The 15,449-nt window shown below is 39.9% G+C and overlaps 2 protein-coding genes across 3 annotated transcripts in view; both read left to right on the top strand.

Moving 5' to 3' along the window:
* Window positions 1–106: 106 nt before the first annotated feature.
* On the top strand, window positions 107–7,081 carry LOC112573953 (methyltransferase-like protein 24). 2 transcript variants are annotated; one of them, XM_025254673.1, is made up of 7 exons: window positions 107–394; window positions 1,492–1,600; window positions 2,275–2,354; window positions 3,265–3,393; window positions 5,176–5,250; window positions 5,503–5,641; window positions 6,192–6,412. In XM_025254673.1, exons 1-7 carry the CDS (start codon window positions 312–314, stop codon window positions 6,261–6,263), a joined length of 687 nt encoding a protein of 228 aa, XP_025110458.1. In that variant the 5' UTR covers window positions 107–311; the 3' UTR covers window positions 6,264–6,412. The 2 variants fall into 2 exon arrangements, with proteins under 2 accessions (XP_025110458.1, XP_025110457.1); XM_025254672.1 differs by lacking the exon at window positions 6,192–6,412 and adding an exon at window positions 6,465–7,081 and having other exon boundaries at window positions 126–394.
* A 5,645-nt stretch (window positions 7,082–12,726) lies between these two features.
* LOC112573954 (methyltransferase-like protein 24) overlaps window positions 12,727–15,449 on the top strand; it is a 35,509-nt gene continuing 32,786 nt past the window's right edge. The window contains exons 1-3 of the mRNA XM_025254674.1: window positions 12,727–12,936; window positions 13,719–13,813; window positions 14,811–14,939. Coding sequence (XP_025110459.1) covers window positions 12,832–12,936; window positions 13,719–13,813; window positions 14,811–14,939 — 329 coding nt within the window. The 5' untranslated portion in view covers window positions 12,727–12,831. The remainder of the gene's footprint in view (window positions 12,937–13,718; window positions 13,814–14,810; window positions 14,940–15,449) is intronic.

Here is a 15,449-nt window from a genome sequence, read left to right on the forward strand (position 1 = left end):
TGTTTTTGTGCATGCGTGTATGTGGCGCGTTCGCGACTGTGTCATCAGGTAGTTGTTAGATACGACCACACTGTTGGTTTTTGTTTATTTCAGGAGCAACCACGTGACAATGCCAGGGAGAAGGACCTTATATTGGTGTGTACTGCTCTAAACTTATTTTTCTGGTTTCTGTACATGTACAAGCTCAGCTTCCCTATGGATCTGCTAATGGTCAAGGCATTTAGTTTCTTTTTTAAAAGCAGACAAACCTTTGCTTCAACACGTGTTGCAACTTAAATATTCCTGTTACCAAGAAAGCAATTAAATAACCTATGACCCCAGCGCATGCGCACTGTGTGAAGCACATCTCATCACAAGGACCATTTCGGATCGCCTCACAGGCTCAGAGAATAAGGTTAGTGACATCAGGAGAATACTGGGAAGATATTGAATAGTCTTGAGAACATGAAGAAATGCTATTATATGAAACTGAAAGAGGATGATCATCTCTTCAGTTTATTTATTGCAGCACAAGGTCGCTGACGAAGCGCGTGAAGCAGGCGGAATGGAATCCAGCCAATAGATCTAAACAATTCGTACTTCAAAATAACATATGCATTATCTGCATTATATACATTATATACAGTCCTGCTGCAAACCAGAGGAGGAAGAAAACTCAACACAAGCACACGTAAACATGAAAGTCCAATACTTTTAACCAAATTGAAGCATGACTACAAAACACAAACAAAATCAAGGAAAGCCCACAGGCGAAGGGACAGAACTCGCAATAAAACATCAATAAATGCTTAATGTTAAAAAATCTACTTCGCCATTTTTAGACCTATCATAAACTTTAATTAAAAAAAAAAACAAAAATAAACGTGACAAGTAAACATTAGGCGTGGCTTTATCTACAGAAGTAACAGAATTTGTTTGGCTTATTTACTCAAAACTCACCCTTAATCCCAACGACGACTGACTTTTCACGGCCACGTTTATTTTCCCTTCCATCCTGTAGCCTCTCCCTTTAGTACCATGACCTTCTAGGGCACGCTTTACTCGAGAACTGTTTCCTTTGGTCTTAGTCTGCTATCAACTAAAATATTTAGCAAAACGTCTCTGAAAGTCGCGTTTCATGTCTAGTTTATCAGGCTAAAGGAAACATTTTCACACACTTCAAAATCTATGTCGATTCATAACTTTTTGAATCTTATTCAGGTCTGGAAATAGTTGCCAAAATTAAAACTTTCCCAATCAAGAAGTTAGGTTTCATGTAAGGGAGGTAGCAGTAAAGTGTTCATTAATTTTAAAATAAGGTTTTGTGCGTAGTTAGTAATGTGAATTTGATCAAGATTTATCAGAAAACTGAAGAGAACTCGTTGTCCTCCGGTGAGAGAAAGAGCGTGCAGATGTGTGTGTATGAGGGAGAGAGGGAGAATGAGGCGAGCTCGCGACTGTCAACAAGGAGTTGTAAAATACGATCGCACTGTTTTTTATTCTTTATTTCAGGACCAAGCAAATGAGAATGTCAGTTAAAAAGACCTTCTTTATATTGGTGTGCACTGTCGCATTCTTCATTTCCTGGTTTCTGTATATGCACAAGCCCGTCATCCCAAAGGTATCTAGTTTGTTTATTCTTTCTTATCTGAAGAGACAGATCGTTAGATATCTTTGCTTTACCACTTACTGAAACTTGCATATTCCTGTTACCAAGAAAACAACAAAATAATCGGACTTTCAGCCAGTAGCCAGCAAAGGAAAGAAAGCCAATCCTTATTCACATCAACCCTTTAGCCACATGTGAAACATCCAAATGTGCACTAAGACACATCTCTACTATGAGAACAGTTCAACAATGTGTTGGTCTACAGACCTATTCTCTCACTTCTTAAGCTTCTTCTGGTTACATGATTAACTTAGTATCTCTATATCTTCTCTGTGTGTCTATAGGAGTTTATGTTTTGTGTGTTATATTGTTCGATCGTTGCTCATAGTCGTCGTCATCAACATCCATCAATCTTCATCAACATCAATCACCTTCTCTCTAGTGTCTTTGCGTTGTCTCTCCGGTCGCTTTTCTTTTTGGAAGAGTGATATTTAGTGTGTTGAGGGTCCTTGCTATCTTCAATCACATCCAGGCACTAGATGCTCTAGTCAGTCATGTGACTGATTGAGTCTGAAGCTGTCACTGACTTACGAAGTTAGGTAGTGTCGTGTGACAGCCTGTGATCCAAATCGTCGCTGATCTTTTTGAGATCATGCGAGCCTCCCATTCTTTTCTGTTGCCTATAGGTATCTACACCTCCTTCTCTTCCCACCAAGGAGACCATTAGTAACATGACAAATGCTGAATTGGAGGAACTGTACTACACGTGAGTTGTCAGACCACTGTCTTTATATTAATTTTCAGCTTGAACCTCTAGAAACCTGCATTCAGATTTCCGGACTTGATTATAAAGCTTAGACAGATTACACCCTGCACACAAAGAAACTAGCAATAGATATCAGGATTGGAATTAAATATGTTTACGTTGTTGAGACTATAGACAATGGAATAGTATGGACTATATCTTAATACAGACACAACTGAGACAAACGTGATGTCATGAGTTTGAACTGTGCACGGTATTGTTTGTAATATATATCTCGAAAAGAACTGAATGCTTTCCCAACGCAGTTGTATCGGACACCAAGGGAAATGTTCTTTAATTTTTTTCTTTACAGCTACACAATGCACTTTATTACTATATAAGGTAAGGCATTCTATATTTATACCGTCCAATTCTATAAGTATAGATTGCATTCACTAGCTATACATTTCATTATATAATTATATAATACATTTTACAGCTACAGAGAGAAAAAAATCGGTAAAAACTCAAGTATTTCATAGATATTACACTCAGAAGCTGCTATCCAAGTCATTTAATATGCGTGTAAAATGCGTTGTATAGCTAGAAAGAGAACATTAGAGAAAAGTCCCCTCTTGGCGACCCATACTACTGTGCGTCGCAGGAATAAGTATAAAGGGTATGCTACATGGGAAATGTTTTTATTCCAATAACTCATTTTACTTGGAAATGATACCAGGATTAGTGAAGCGTGTTCACATAGTCGACAGTGTGGGACAGTTAAGGTTTTTAAGGTGAACATCTAGGTAAAGAATTTTATTTTGTTTGCAAAGCCAATAATATTACTACTGTTTACGTTCCTAATAAACAAAACGTGGACAGAGTCTAACAGAGTTATTTTGAATGATTTTTGTCTTATTTCCCATACCAGCTACGTGGGAAACGTAGACGTGTTATGCACCAACAGGATTCGTCTGGGTAAGCCTGACGACGGCGGTTGGGATGTCTGTGACGACATAGAGCACCGTCCCCAACCACCATGTTTGGTGTATTCGTTTGGGTGAGTCAACATCGTGTCTGTTTATGCAAGCACTTCTTTCGATCACAAGTTAGAAACACATCTGGCATTCTATGGGCTCAGCATATGTACTGAACGAAAGAATATAAAAAGACTAGTGTTCTTTTCTTTGTTACAGTTAAGCGTCACCTTTCCAAAATATTCGTCTGTATGTGTAGGTTTTAACTTTGTAAAGGGGAATTGTGAAGGAAGTATCCTGGACTTCTGAATGTTTTTCTCCGTAAAAAATAATTATCATTAATTCCTTCCACAAATTGTTAGTCAAAGTAATGATAAAAATACGTATCCTGTCCATGAACATCATCTGCATTCAAGACCATTCAACCCAACTTGCTAGTACGTCTCCTAGCATTAAACGTCAACATATCACTAGTGCTCTGGATGAGGGAATTTTTCCGAAACGGGCTTGGGGGGCACACTCTCGAACAGCGACCATCATTACAGGAGCATCATAAGGGTTTGTTTTATCCCCAGTACTTTTTTGTCTACACCATTGAAGTCCGGACATATCTTTCCAATTACGCTCTGAAGAAGTTTGCAGATGACATGGCGTTGGACGCTCGGCTCAAACACAAGGATTCATTAGCAAGCTATTTTCTTCAAATTAGGAAACTACATTCAGGGTTTGACGTAAGCTCTTGTGCTCAATATCTCTAAGACTAAAGAACTGGTGCCTGGTAGGACGAAACACAAACCTGTCTATACATTCTTGGTTATTGGCAATGAGAAGGTAGAAAAAAGAGTCAAGTTTGAAGTACCTTGGCATAGTCCTTGACAACAAACTTTTCTTCCACGAAAACACTCACATCATTTCCAGGAAAGCACCTCACCACCTGTACCTGCTTAGAAAAATAAGGAATTTCGGTGTCCGTGACCCTGTATTTGAAGCAGTGTACCGCAGCCTCATCGAAAGCACTCTCTGATTTAACCTGTCAGTGTGCTTCAGTGTTCTATCAATCAAAGATAAGGCTTGCTTGATGAAGGTGGTCAAGATTGCCAGCAAGATCATTTGCCTTGCAAGAGGTTAAGAGCTGTCGGTATTATCACAGATTACTCTAACCCACTGCATCACCAGTTTCGAATGCTACCCTCTGGACGTAGATGGAACCAACTGGTCACCAAGAAGAGGGCTTTGGCCAGTTCCTCTATACCAGGTGCAAAATCACTCATGAACAGGACAAACAAATGTACCATGCGCACACCTGTGCTAGGAGGTGGTAGTGGGTTGAGTGTAGTAACTGTGTGGGTGTGTCTGATGCGACTAAATGTTTATTTCTTTGCTTAATTTAACTCATGAGCTCTCAACAAAGGAAAATATGTCTCTCTCTCTCTCATTTACAGAAATAGATAATAAAGAGGTATTGTATCAAGTATACAGTTTAATAGTAGCATAATAAAATTTCACGTATGAGGTGTAATACAGTAGTAGGCTCTATATTATCATGTAGTCCTATAGTAGCATTATAAAGTATCGAGTATGCATTCATGCTGTACTGTTTCTTTGAAATTCTCACACTCTAACATGTCTAGTACACACTGGCAAACATTATCTGTATCCCACAGTTCGTTAAGTCCATTTTGTTCTAGTGTGAGATTGATAACATGGTCCCTATACTAAACTGTTCCAAATCAGAAGGCAAACATGTATAAAGAACATGCTAAACTGAAAATATGCGCACTGTTTAACATGATTGAAGATATACTGTGCATTGTGATCTACAGTGTGCGAAGCTTAAACAATTTTGAGACGATTTTGTTTTCCAGGATCAACCACGACTTCAGTTTTGACGATGCGGTCAGCGATAAATACGGGTGCGAGGTTCACTCTTTCGACCCGAGGTGTGTTTTCAGATATTTTATTTCAAGCTCGTAGTTGTATGTTCTCTTGCCTGACAAATGAAAGTCAGGAACAATGTGTTGGAAACTTTATTTCTAAATAGCACACCACCATACTAAGCATCACACACACACACACAGAACGGACAGATAAATAACCAGCGGTACTTAGGAGAAAACAAAAGAATGTAAAAGAAAAATACATTTTTTCCTAAATTATTGCCTGAAAGTGTATTTCAATACGTTTTGTTGAAGCATGGGACAAAATGATCACAAGCACTCAGACCGGGTGTTTTTCCATAATCTTGGGATAAGCGACCGAGACTTCGTCAACGACAAAGCCTGGACAATGAAAACCCTGACGTCTATCAAGAAGCAGCTACACCACACTAAGGTGGGCTAAAGAAGGAATTTTTAATCCTATTTTGTCCAGGCTGGTTGAGTATTTATTATTACTTGTTAAAAACAATTATTATTCAAATTGTGCATTTTGTGAAAAAAAACTGATTGATTTGCATTTGTGTTCGTGTGTTTAAATGTCTCCCTAAAGTATTCTATTTTGAAGACATTTTTTTATTTAACGAAAGGTATGTGCGTGTGTGGATTATACTATAATTGTGTGGGGTTTTTTTTTCTTCATTTTTCTTTTTGCCGATATCGTCGTTGGAGAGGAAATTATCACTAAATCATGTACGATGTTTTGATTCGGCGATCTTGTGTAACCATCCAAACATTCTACATTAAGTACAGACTACAGAGTTCGTTGATTTTCGCCATCTTCCCCAAAATATAACTTTCGATTAAGGATGGCCTGTATTTTTGTTGATAATCGCCAATAGTGCGGATGCACATGTGAAGAATAGAACGACAAAATCAAACAGGAAACGATAGTGACTGTAGGTTTAGCAGACGATATTATATCAGACATTTCTTATTTACTCTAGGACAGATTTGTTTATTTGACGTTCTTCAACAATCGGCTACAAAAACCCACGGCAGAACATAATCGTTATTAAGTATTAGTAAGTATTCTTACTTTATTTACAGATTTTGTTATTGTACACACACACACATTGTTATCTAATTGTCGCCAATTCAGTGTTTTCAGTAGGTTTTACACTTTACCACACACTTCATATTAATTAAAAACTTATCAATAGACTTATTTTCCCTTTTTCGATCGTACTGTGTGTTTGTTTTTGTTTTGTGTTTTTTAGATCAATATCCTCAAAATGGACATCGAGCATGACGAGTATAAGGCCCTGCCGAACATCATCGCGTCAGACGAGCTGAAGGATGTCGATCAGCTGCTCTTTGAAATCCACTACAATCCTTCCGATGTCCAGAAGGCGATCATAGAAATGGCGCGAGGTCTGGAGCTGCTCCGTGACCTGCGGAACCTTGGCTTCTATGTCTTTCACTTTCACCCGAACGAGTATAATTATTTTACAAGTAAGATGACTGGACGTCGACGTACGAGCTGTAGCGAGCTGCACATGCTGAATGTTAATCAAAACAGAGAGTAGTGTCAGGAAAGTATTTGGTAAATACTCTTCGGGAAAGTAGGCAGGAAAGCGTATAGGAATCAAATAATTGATGGGAAGCATTTGTATTTGTGTGCAGTAATGCGTACAGGCACAGAACATGTACATAGCTTTTCACGTACACATGATAATGGGACGATCGCACTTCTAACAACCGAAACCACTATTGCTTTTACTGTAGTCGAGTTTGTCAACGTCTGTTTTCCTCAGGACTACACTTAATTTTATCAGTTAAAGACTTCTTTATTGCTTTTGATTTTGATCTAATAAAGTTGTTTAATCTGAAATATCATGGTTTGACAGACTATTTTTGTGGTATCTATGACGATTCTAACAGCTGGAGTGGAGCGCAGCTTTGTTAGCTCGAGGGAAAAGAGGGATGCCTCCTACTGTTAGTTCATTTACACCCTGCCTCCATCCTTTACACACCCACTCAGTCGCATCGCACGTCCGCACGCTCCCGGACAGGTAACTCCTTTCATTCGTGTGCGCAACACAACAACTGACAACACATAGTAACGGAAACAATTCAAATAAATATTATTCAACTAAAAAGAAAGAACACAAAATCAAACAGTTATACACATATCTTTAAGTGGCAGTGACTAACAATAAGTGTGGGGTATATCTATACATAAGCTTAAACACAGGATTTCGTACTTTGACAACGTTCTCCGCTCTCTGAAATCATTCTTTCATGTTCACGTGACGTGGCCAGTTAAGGCCAGACAGCGGTCATCAAATCTGACAAACATCTTCATTTTTGGCCATTTTCAGATATTAAAATGTTAGGAATTTCCATCTTACGTTTTATCCACCCTTAAACTGATTTTTCATAAAAACATTTAGAAATATGTTAATTTTGCTTATAAAAACAGCCCCTTTTTCAGAATTCTCCTTGCTTTGGTCAGAATTCGTGAAAATAGGGAATGTTTGGCATATAGCAACTCAGTCGGTCGTTTGAATAACTAGGTCAACCATTATATCAGCAGAAAGAGGATTCATTCAACTTTCGAACAAACACATGTTCAGGGCCAAGGCAATTTACCACGCGCAGTAATACACTCTTTTCGAGACTAGACAATGGAACGGAAAATTCCATATATGGTCGATGCGTACACACGATTTGCATACGAACTATAGTATTCTTTCTTTCTGAGACGTTCACGCTGCGTGCTAGACGTTCACTGCACGTGTCAGAAGGTTATTTCTTTCAAAATGCCACGTCCTAAAAGAGGAAAACGACGAATGCATATGCAGAAAATGTCAGAAGCGAAAAAATCCAAGAAACTTGACGAATCTGTCACAAGTGATCCTGAGATGAGTGCCTCGCGGAAAAAATCGAATCTCTGAATTCTGCTGGCAATATCGGTGATGTTTTCCAATTGATGTGGATGATTATGAATGTGTGTGAGCTGAACAAACCTCTTGCAGATGTATCTTGTCCGGAATGCAATGAGAAGCGGCTTTCCTGTGTTGCAAACCTTTTCCACTATAATGGGCATACCAGGAATGGCCCTATCGGCTTTTCAGAATCATGACAAAAAAGTGACAGGTAAGTGATTTTTCATCTTTTTGTGCAACCTGTTCATGATTTCGCAGATTCTGTACTAGAGTAAATAACATCTTTTATATTTTTACTATATATTTTTTGTATGACATGAAGGTTAGTATGATTGGGTATGACATTTTCATTAGAACTGTGCAGATATAAAAGGGTAGGCAATATAAAGATATAATATATATAATCTCCATGATGTTTAAGGAATAATTATTTATACTGTGGATATCTTAGGTAAAAGCATGCTTCTATCCATTTAGCTGCTGAAGTTAGTTCAGGATTTGCTTCGCTTGAACGCTCTGCGGCTGTGATTTGCGAAGCCTATGCTGAAACTGATGAAGATCTCAGGGAAGCACTTAGGAAAGGAGAAAACCCTGTCATCAACATTAGTGTGTCCTTCGATGGAACATGGCATAAGAGAGGATATACCTCTCTTACTGGTGTTGGTATATGAATAGATATTTTAACAGGTCTTGTTGTTGATTTTTGTGTTTTGTTTAAGTATTGTCAGGCGTGTAAAATCGCAGAGGTAAGAGGGCTATCAGCATCTGAACTAGCTGCTCGGAAAGAAGAGCATGCCCCGGATTGCTGCAAGAATCATTCTCTTTCAAGCAAGGCTATGGAGTCAGAGGCAGCCAAAATTATGTGGGGGGAGGTCTGTAAATAAATTTGGTTTTAGATATATGGAGATGCTGTCTGATGGTGACTCCTCAGCATATAAGGCAGTTTGTGATCTAGACCCATACCCTGATTATGAAAAAAAAGTATAGAAGCTAGATTGTCTTAATCATGGTCATAAGAGACATGTTGTTATCGAGCACAAGATCCAAGATGCTTTGCTCAAATATTAATGGCGACAGAGTCACTGTTACGAGACGTGTGTGTGTGTGTTGGTGGTACTAATGTTTCGAAAAAGAACATTAATTTTAAACCCCCAAAAAGAGTTTATCTGCCGAATCTGAACCTACGGTTTCGGGTTATTGAAGTGTATCGCCGGCCCAAGGTGCTGACTGGATTCATCCTGGAGAGACTAAAAAATGCCCTAGACAAGAGACTGAGGCAAGAACAGGTAAGCTTTCAGCAAGGTAAAATATCCACAGACCCTATCGCTACACTATGAAATATTATTGAACAGTCCATCGACTGACAGTCACCACTCTACATGACATTTGTGGATTTTGACTCTGGAAACCATCTTGAAGTTGATGCAGCATTATGGAGCTGTATAAGGACTCGACATGCCAAGTGATCCACAATGAAAAGCTGACTGACCTTCACAGTGAGGACTGGAGTGAGGCAAGGTTGTTTGCTCTTGTCAACAATGTTCCTGGTCGTCATAGACTGGATCATGAGAAGAACAAGCTCTAACAGCAACACGGGTGTTCAGTGCAACTTGAGGATCTCGACTTTGCGTATGACGTCAGCCTGTTGTCCCACAAGCAGCAACATGCACAGACAAAGCTCTCTCAGCTCTCAGAAGAATCAGCAATGATTGACCTGACTATCAACATCAAGAAGACGGAGGTAATGTGGGTCAACAACAAGCAAGTGTCTGCGCCACATCTTAAGCATCAGATGACCCAAGATGATCCCCAATACAGACCTGTAGGAGAGAACCAACTAGAAACCTGCCAGCCAAGAGATCAAGAAGCGGAAATGGGCGGTTGGTCACACCTTGTGCAAAGCCGGCTGGAAACTGTTCCAGATACAGTGTTTGCCCAAACCCCTGTCAAATAGACCACTTTATATATAATCGCCCAACAGCATACGCCTATCAACGGTCTCGAGAAGAATGAATATTCTACTTGCTCAGCTCAAGTGATTTGTATGTGACTCTAACCACACACTGCAGAGAGTAAGTACCAGAGTAGACCTCTAGGGAACGAATGGCACAGCTTTTGTCAAAGTCAAACACAGCCGGAAGCACCATGTACTCACCGCCCTCGCCTCGCGGCCACAAACACCGTTTTTCTCAAAAAACCAAGACCGATCACAAGAAAGATCACACCTAAGCAGAAACTCCTTACACCAAATCGCGACTCTCGTGGACACGTAGTTCTCACTCTGCGCGTCGCCTCACGATCTGGATGCTTGCCCCAATCGAACTTGCCCATCACACACACTCACGACCTCGCTCCCCCAACGACAGCTAATGTACCTGTCTTTAGTGCTGTGCGTATGCAGCCATGCCTGGCTCGCTTCGACGTCTGCTGGTCGTGGCTACTGTATATCCTCACTCACGGGCGGATAGAGGCGCGGAACAGGCCGAGCCGAGACCGACGTCGGCGGCAACAATAGAGAGAGATCGGGCCAGACTCAGACAAACGAACACAGCACGACCCGGCGCTCTCTCCAACCTCGCTCAAGCCCACAGGGCCACGATTCCATCGCTCTGGTGCACTATGATCCGCGACCGCACCTAGCAGCAGCTCATTATGAGCAGCCAGGCCGCTGCGTACATATCACTAGCTCGTCATCGGGTAGGCCCTACGAACACTATCTGCGATAGGACCGTCGCGGCGATGATCACCACAGATCGCATCCCAGTATCGGCTTTGCCGAGAATGTCAGTGCGATCGAGATTTATGCAGCAATCAGATAGCACAGACGACTTCCGGATTGCACTACCTAAGAGCGACAATTCTGCTTGTCTACAGATGCAGACTCTTTAGCAGACCAGCGATCTCATTTTCGCTTGGAAAATTTTCCGAAACCGTCTCCAACATTCATGCGCGCAATCATATGCAGTTAGTTTCATGTCTGTGGTTCGAACACATTAATTAATTTAGCTCACTATGAAAAATTAGTGAGGGGGAAATAATAAGGTTATTAAATGTGATTTGAAACGGCAATAAACACAATCAGTAACCAGCCCATAGACTCGGGCTCAAAGAAAGCATCCGTCTCGCTGGTACCTCCGAGTGGAGAGTAAGCGACCTGCAGTTGTGTTTTGTCCGCACCACCAATCGACGCTGTGACTGATGGCGCGTGCGCTGACTGTGTCCGATCAAAAAGACGCTCGTCTTAGATCGACGATCCACACTGATCTGGTTTTCGTTTATTTACAAAGGATCAACCACGTGACAATGCAGGGAAGAAGGACCTTATATTGGTGTGTCTGCTCTAACTTATTTTTTCTGTGTTTCTGTACATGTCAAGCTCAGCTTCCCTATGGATCTGCTAAATGGTCAAGGGCATTTAGTTTCTTTTCTAAAAGCAGAAAATCTTTGCTTCAACACGTGTTGCAACTTAAATATCCGTTACCAAGGAGTAATTAAATAACCTATGACCCCAGCGCATGCGCACTGTGTGAAGCACATCTCATGCACAAGGACGATTTTCGGATCGCCTCACAGGCTCAGAGAATAGGTTAGTGACATCAGGAGAATCACTGGGAGATAATTGAATAGTCTTAAGAACATGAAGAAATGCTATTATATGAAACTGAAAGAGGGTGATCATCTCTTCAGTTTATTTATTGCAGCACAAGGTCGCTGACGAAGCGCGTGAAGCAGACGGAATGTAATCCAGGCAATAGATCTGAACAGTTCGTACTTCAAAATAACATTATATGCATTATCTGCATTATATACATTATATACAGTCCTGCCTCAAACCAGAAGAGAAAGAAAACTCAGCAGAAGCACACGTAAACATGAAAGTCCAATACTTTTAACCTAATTAAAGCATGACTACAAAACACAAACAAAATCAAGGAAAGCCGAGCCCCGCAGGCGAAGGGACAGAACTCGCAATAAAACATCAATGAATGCTTAATGTTGAAAGAATCTACTTCGCCATTTTTAGACCCATCATAAACTTTAATTTAAAAAAAATAAATAAACGTGACAAGTAAACATTAGGCGTGGCTTTATCTACAGAAGTAACAGAATTTGTTTGGCTTATTTACTCCAACTCAACCCTAATCCCAACGACGACTGACTTTTCACGCTCACCATTATTTTTCCTTCCATCCTGTAGCCTCTCCGTTTAGTACCACGACCTTCTAGGGCACGCTTTACTCGAGAACTGTTTCGTTTGGTCTTAGTCTGCTATCAACTAAAGTATTTAGCAAAACATCTGTGAAAGTCCCGTTTCATGCCTAGTTTATCAGGCCAGAGGAAATATTTTCACACACTTCAACATCTATGTCAAGTCATAACTTTTTGAATCTTATTCAGATCTGGAAATAGTTAAGCAAAAATTAAAAACTTTTCCAATCATGAAAATAGGTTTCATGTAAGGTAGATAACAATTACGTGTTTATTAATTTAAGAAAAAGATTTTGCGCGCAGTTATTAATGGGAATTTGATCAAGATTTATCAGAAAACGTAGGAAAAATCGTCCTCGGGTGAGAGAAAAATGTTCAGTTGTGTGTGTGTGTGAGGGAGAGAGGGAGCATGAGGCGAGCTCGCGACTGTGTCATCAAGTAGTTGTCAAATACGATCACACTGTTGTTTATTCTTTATTTCAGGACCATGCACGTGAGAATGCCAAAGAAAATGACCTTAGTTATATTGGTGTGCACTGTCGCATTCTTCATTTCCTGGTTTCTGTATATGCACAAGCACGTCATCCCAAAGGTATCTAGTTTTTATTTTTTTTCTTTCTTATGTAAAGAGACAGATCGGGAGATATATTTGCTTTACCACGTACTGAAACTTGCATATTCCTGTCACCAAGAAAACAACAAAATAACCAGACTTTCAACCAGTACCCAGTAAAGCAAAGAAACCCAGTCCCAATTCACATCAACCCCTTAGCCACATGTGAAACCTCTAAATGTGCACTAAGACACATCTCTACTGTGAGAACAGTTCAACAGTGTGTTGATCTACAGACCTATTCTCTCACTCCTTAAGCTTATTCTGGTTACATGATGCTTCTCTAGACGACTTTAATTAACTTAGGATCTCTATATCTTCTCTGTGTGTCTAGAGGAGTTTATGTTTTGTGTGTTCCATTGTTCGATTGTACCCTCATCATCTTCATCGTCGTCGTCGTCGTCATCATCATAATTAATCAATTAATCAATCATCAACATGAACATCAATCATCGTCATCACATTATATTTGCGATGACCGAGAGAAGTCGTGACGATGTAAGAGGATTCTCTCTAGTGTCTTTCCGTTGTCTTTCTGATCGCTTTTCTTTTTGGAAGAGTGATATTTAGTGTGTTGAGGGTCCTTGCTATCTTCAATCACATCCATGCACTAGATGCTCTAGTCAATCATGTGACTGATTGAGTCTGAAGCTGTCACTGACTTACGAAGTTAGGTAGTGTCGTGTGACAGCCTGTGATCCAAACTGTCGCTGATCTTTATGAGATGATGCGAGCCTTCGAGACTTTTCTGTTGCCTATAGGTATTGACGTACCGTTCATCTTTACGTCCTTATCTTCCCACCAAGGAGACCATTAGTAACATGAAAGACGCTGAATTGGAGGAACTGTACTACACGTGAGTTGTCAGACCACTGACTTTAAATTAATTTTCAGCTTGAACCTCTAGAAACCTGCATTCAGATTTCCGGACTTGATTATAAAGCTTAGACAGATTACACCCTGCACACAAAGAAACTAGCAACAGATATCAGGATTGTAAATAAATATGTTTACGATGTTGAGGCTATAGACAATGAAATAGTATGGACTATATTTTAATACAGACACAACTGAGACAAACGTGACGTCATGAGTTTGAACTGCGCATGGTATTGTTTGTAGTATATCTCGAAAAGAACTGAATGTTTTCCCAGGTTTGGCAAAACAGTATGTGGCACTGAGAATTACCCATCGATAAAAAATATACAGCAATAATCTTTTTAAAGTAGTTCAAATTACGCGGTTGTATCGGACGCCAAGAGGGAAATGTTCTTTAATATTTTCTTTATAGCTATGCAATGCAGTTGTTTACCATATAAGGTAAGGCATTCTATATTTATACCATTCAATTCTATAAGTATGGATAGCATTCTCTAGCTATACATTTCATTCTATAGTTATAGAATACATTTTACAGCTAGAGAGAGAGAGAAAAAAAAATCGGTAAAAACTCGAGTATTTCATTGATATTACACTCAGAAGTTGCTATCCAAGTCATTTAATATACGTGTAAAATGCGTTGTGTAGCTAGAAAGAGAACATTAGAGAAAAGTCCCCTCTTGGCGACCCATACTACTGTGCGTCGCAGGAATAAGAATGAAGGTATGCTACATGGGAAACGTTTTTTTCCAATAACTCATTTTACTTGGAAATGATACCAGGATTGGTGAAGTGTGTTCACATAGTCGACAGTGGGGGACAGTTAAGGTTTTTAAGGTGAACATCTATGTAAAGAATTTCATTTTGTTTGCAAAGCCAATAATATTACTACTGTTTACGTTCCTAATAAACAAAACGTGCACAGAGTCTAACAGAGTATAATTCAATGATTTTTGTCTTATTTCCCATACCAGCTACGTGGGAAAAGTAGACGTGTTATGCACCAACAGGATTCGTCTGGGTAAGCCTTACGACGGCGGTTGGGATGTCTGTGACGACATAGAGCACCGTCCCCAATCACCATGTTTGGTGTATTCGTTTGGGTGAGAGTCAACATCGTGTCTGTTTGTGCAAGCACTTCTTTCGATCACAAGTTAGAAACACATCGGGCATTCCAAGGGCTCGTCATAGGCACTGAATGAAAGAATATAAAAAGACGTGTTTTTTTCTGTGTTACAGTTAAACGTCTCCTTTCCAAAATATTCGTCTGTATGTTTGTAACTTTGTTAAGGGGAACTGTGAAGGAAATACATGGGGGTATCCTGGACTTCTGAATGTTTTTCTCCGTAAAAAGTACCAATCATTAATTTCTTCCACAAATTGCTTGTCAAAGTAATGATTAAAGTACGTATCCTGTTCATGAACATCATCTGCATTCAAGACCATTCAACCCCACTTGCTAATACGTCTTTCTAGCACTAAACGTCAACATATCATTAGTGTTGGATGAGGGAATGAGTAAGCTTTTCTGGTGCTCAATGTCGCTAAAACGAAAGAACTGGTCCCTGGTAGGAGGAAACACCAACCTGTCTATACATTCTTGGTTATTGGCA

The sequence above is a fragment of the Pomacea canaliculata genome, linkage group LG10 (assembly GCF_003073045.1).
Source record: "Pomacea canaliculata isolate SZHN2017 linkage group LG10, ASM307304v1, whole genome shotgun sequence".
Taxonomy (NCBI): domain Eukaryota; kingdom Metazoa; phylum Mollusca; class Gastropoda; order Architaenioglossa; family Ampullariidae; genus Pomacea; species Pomacea canaliculata.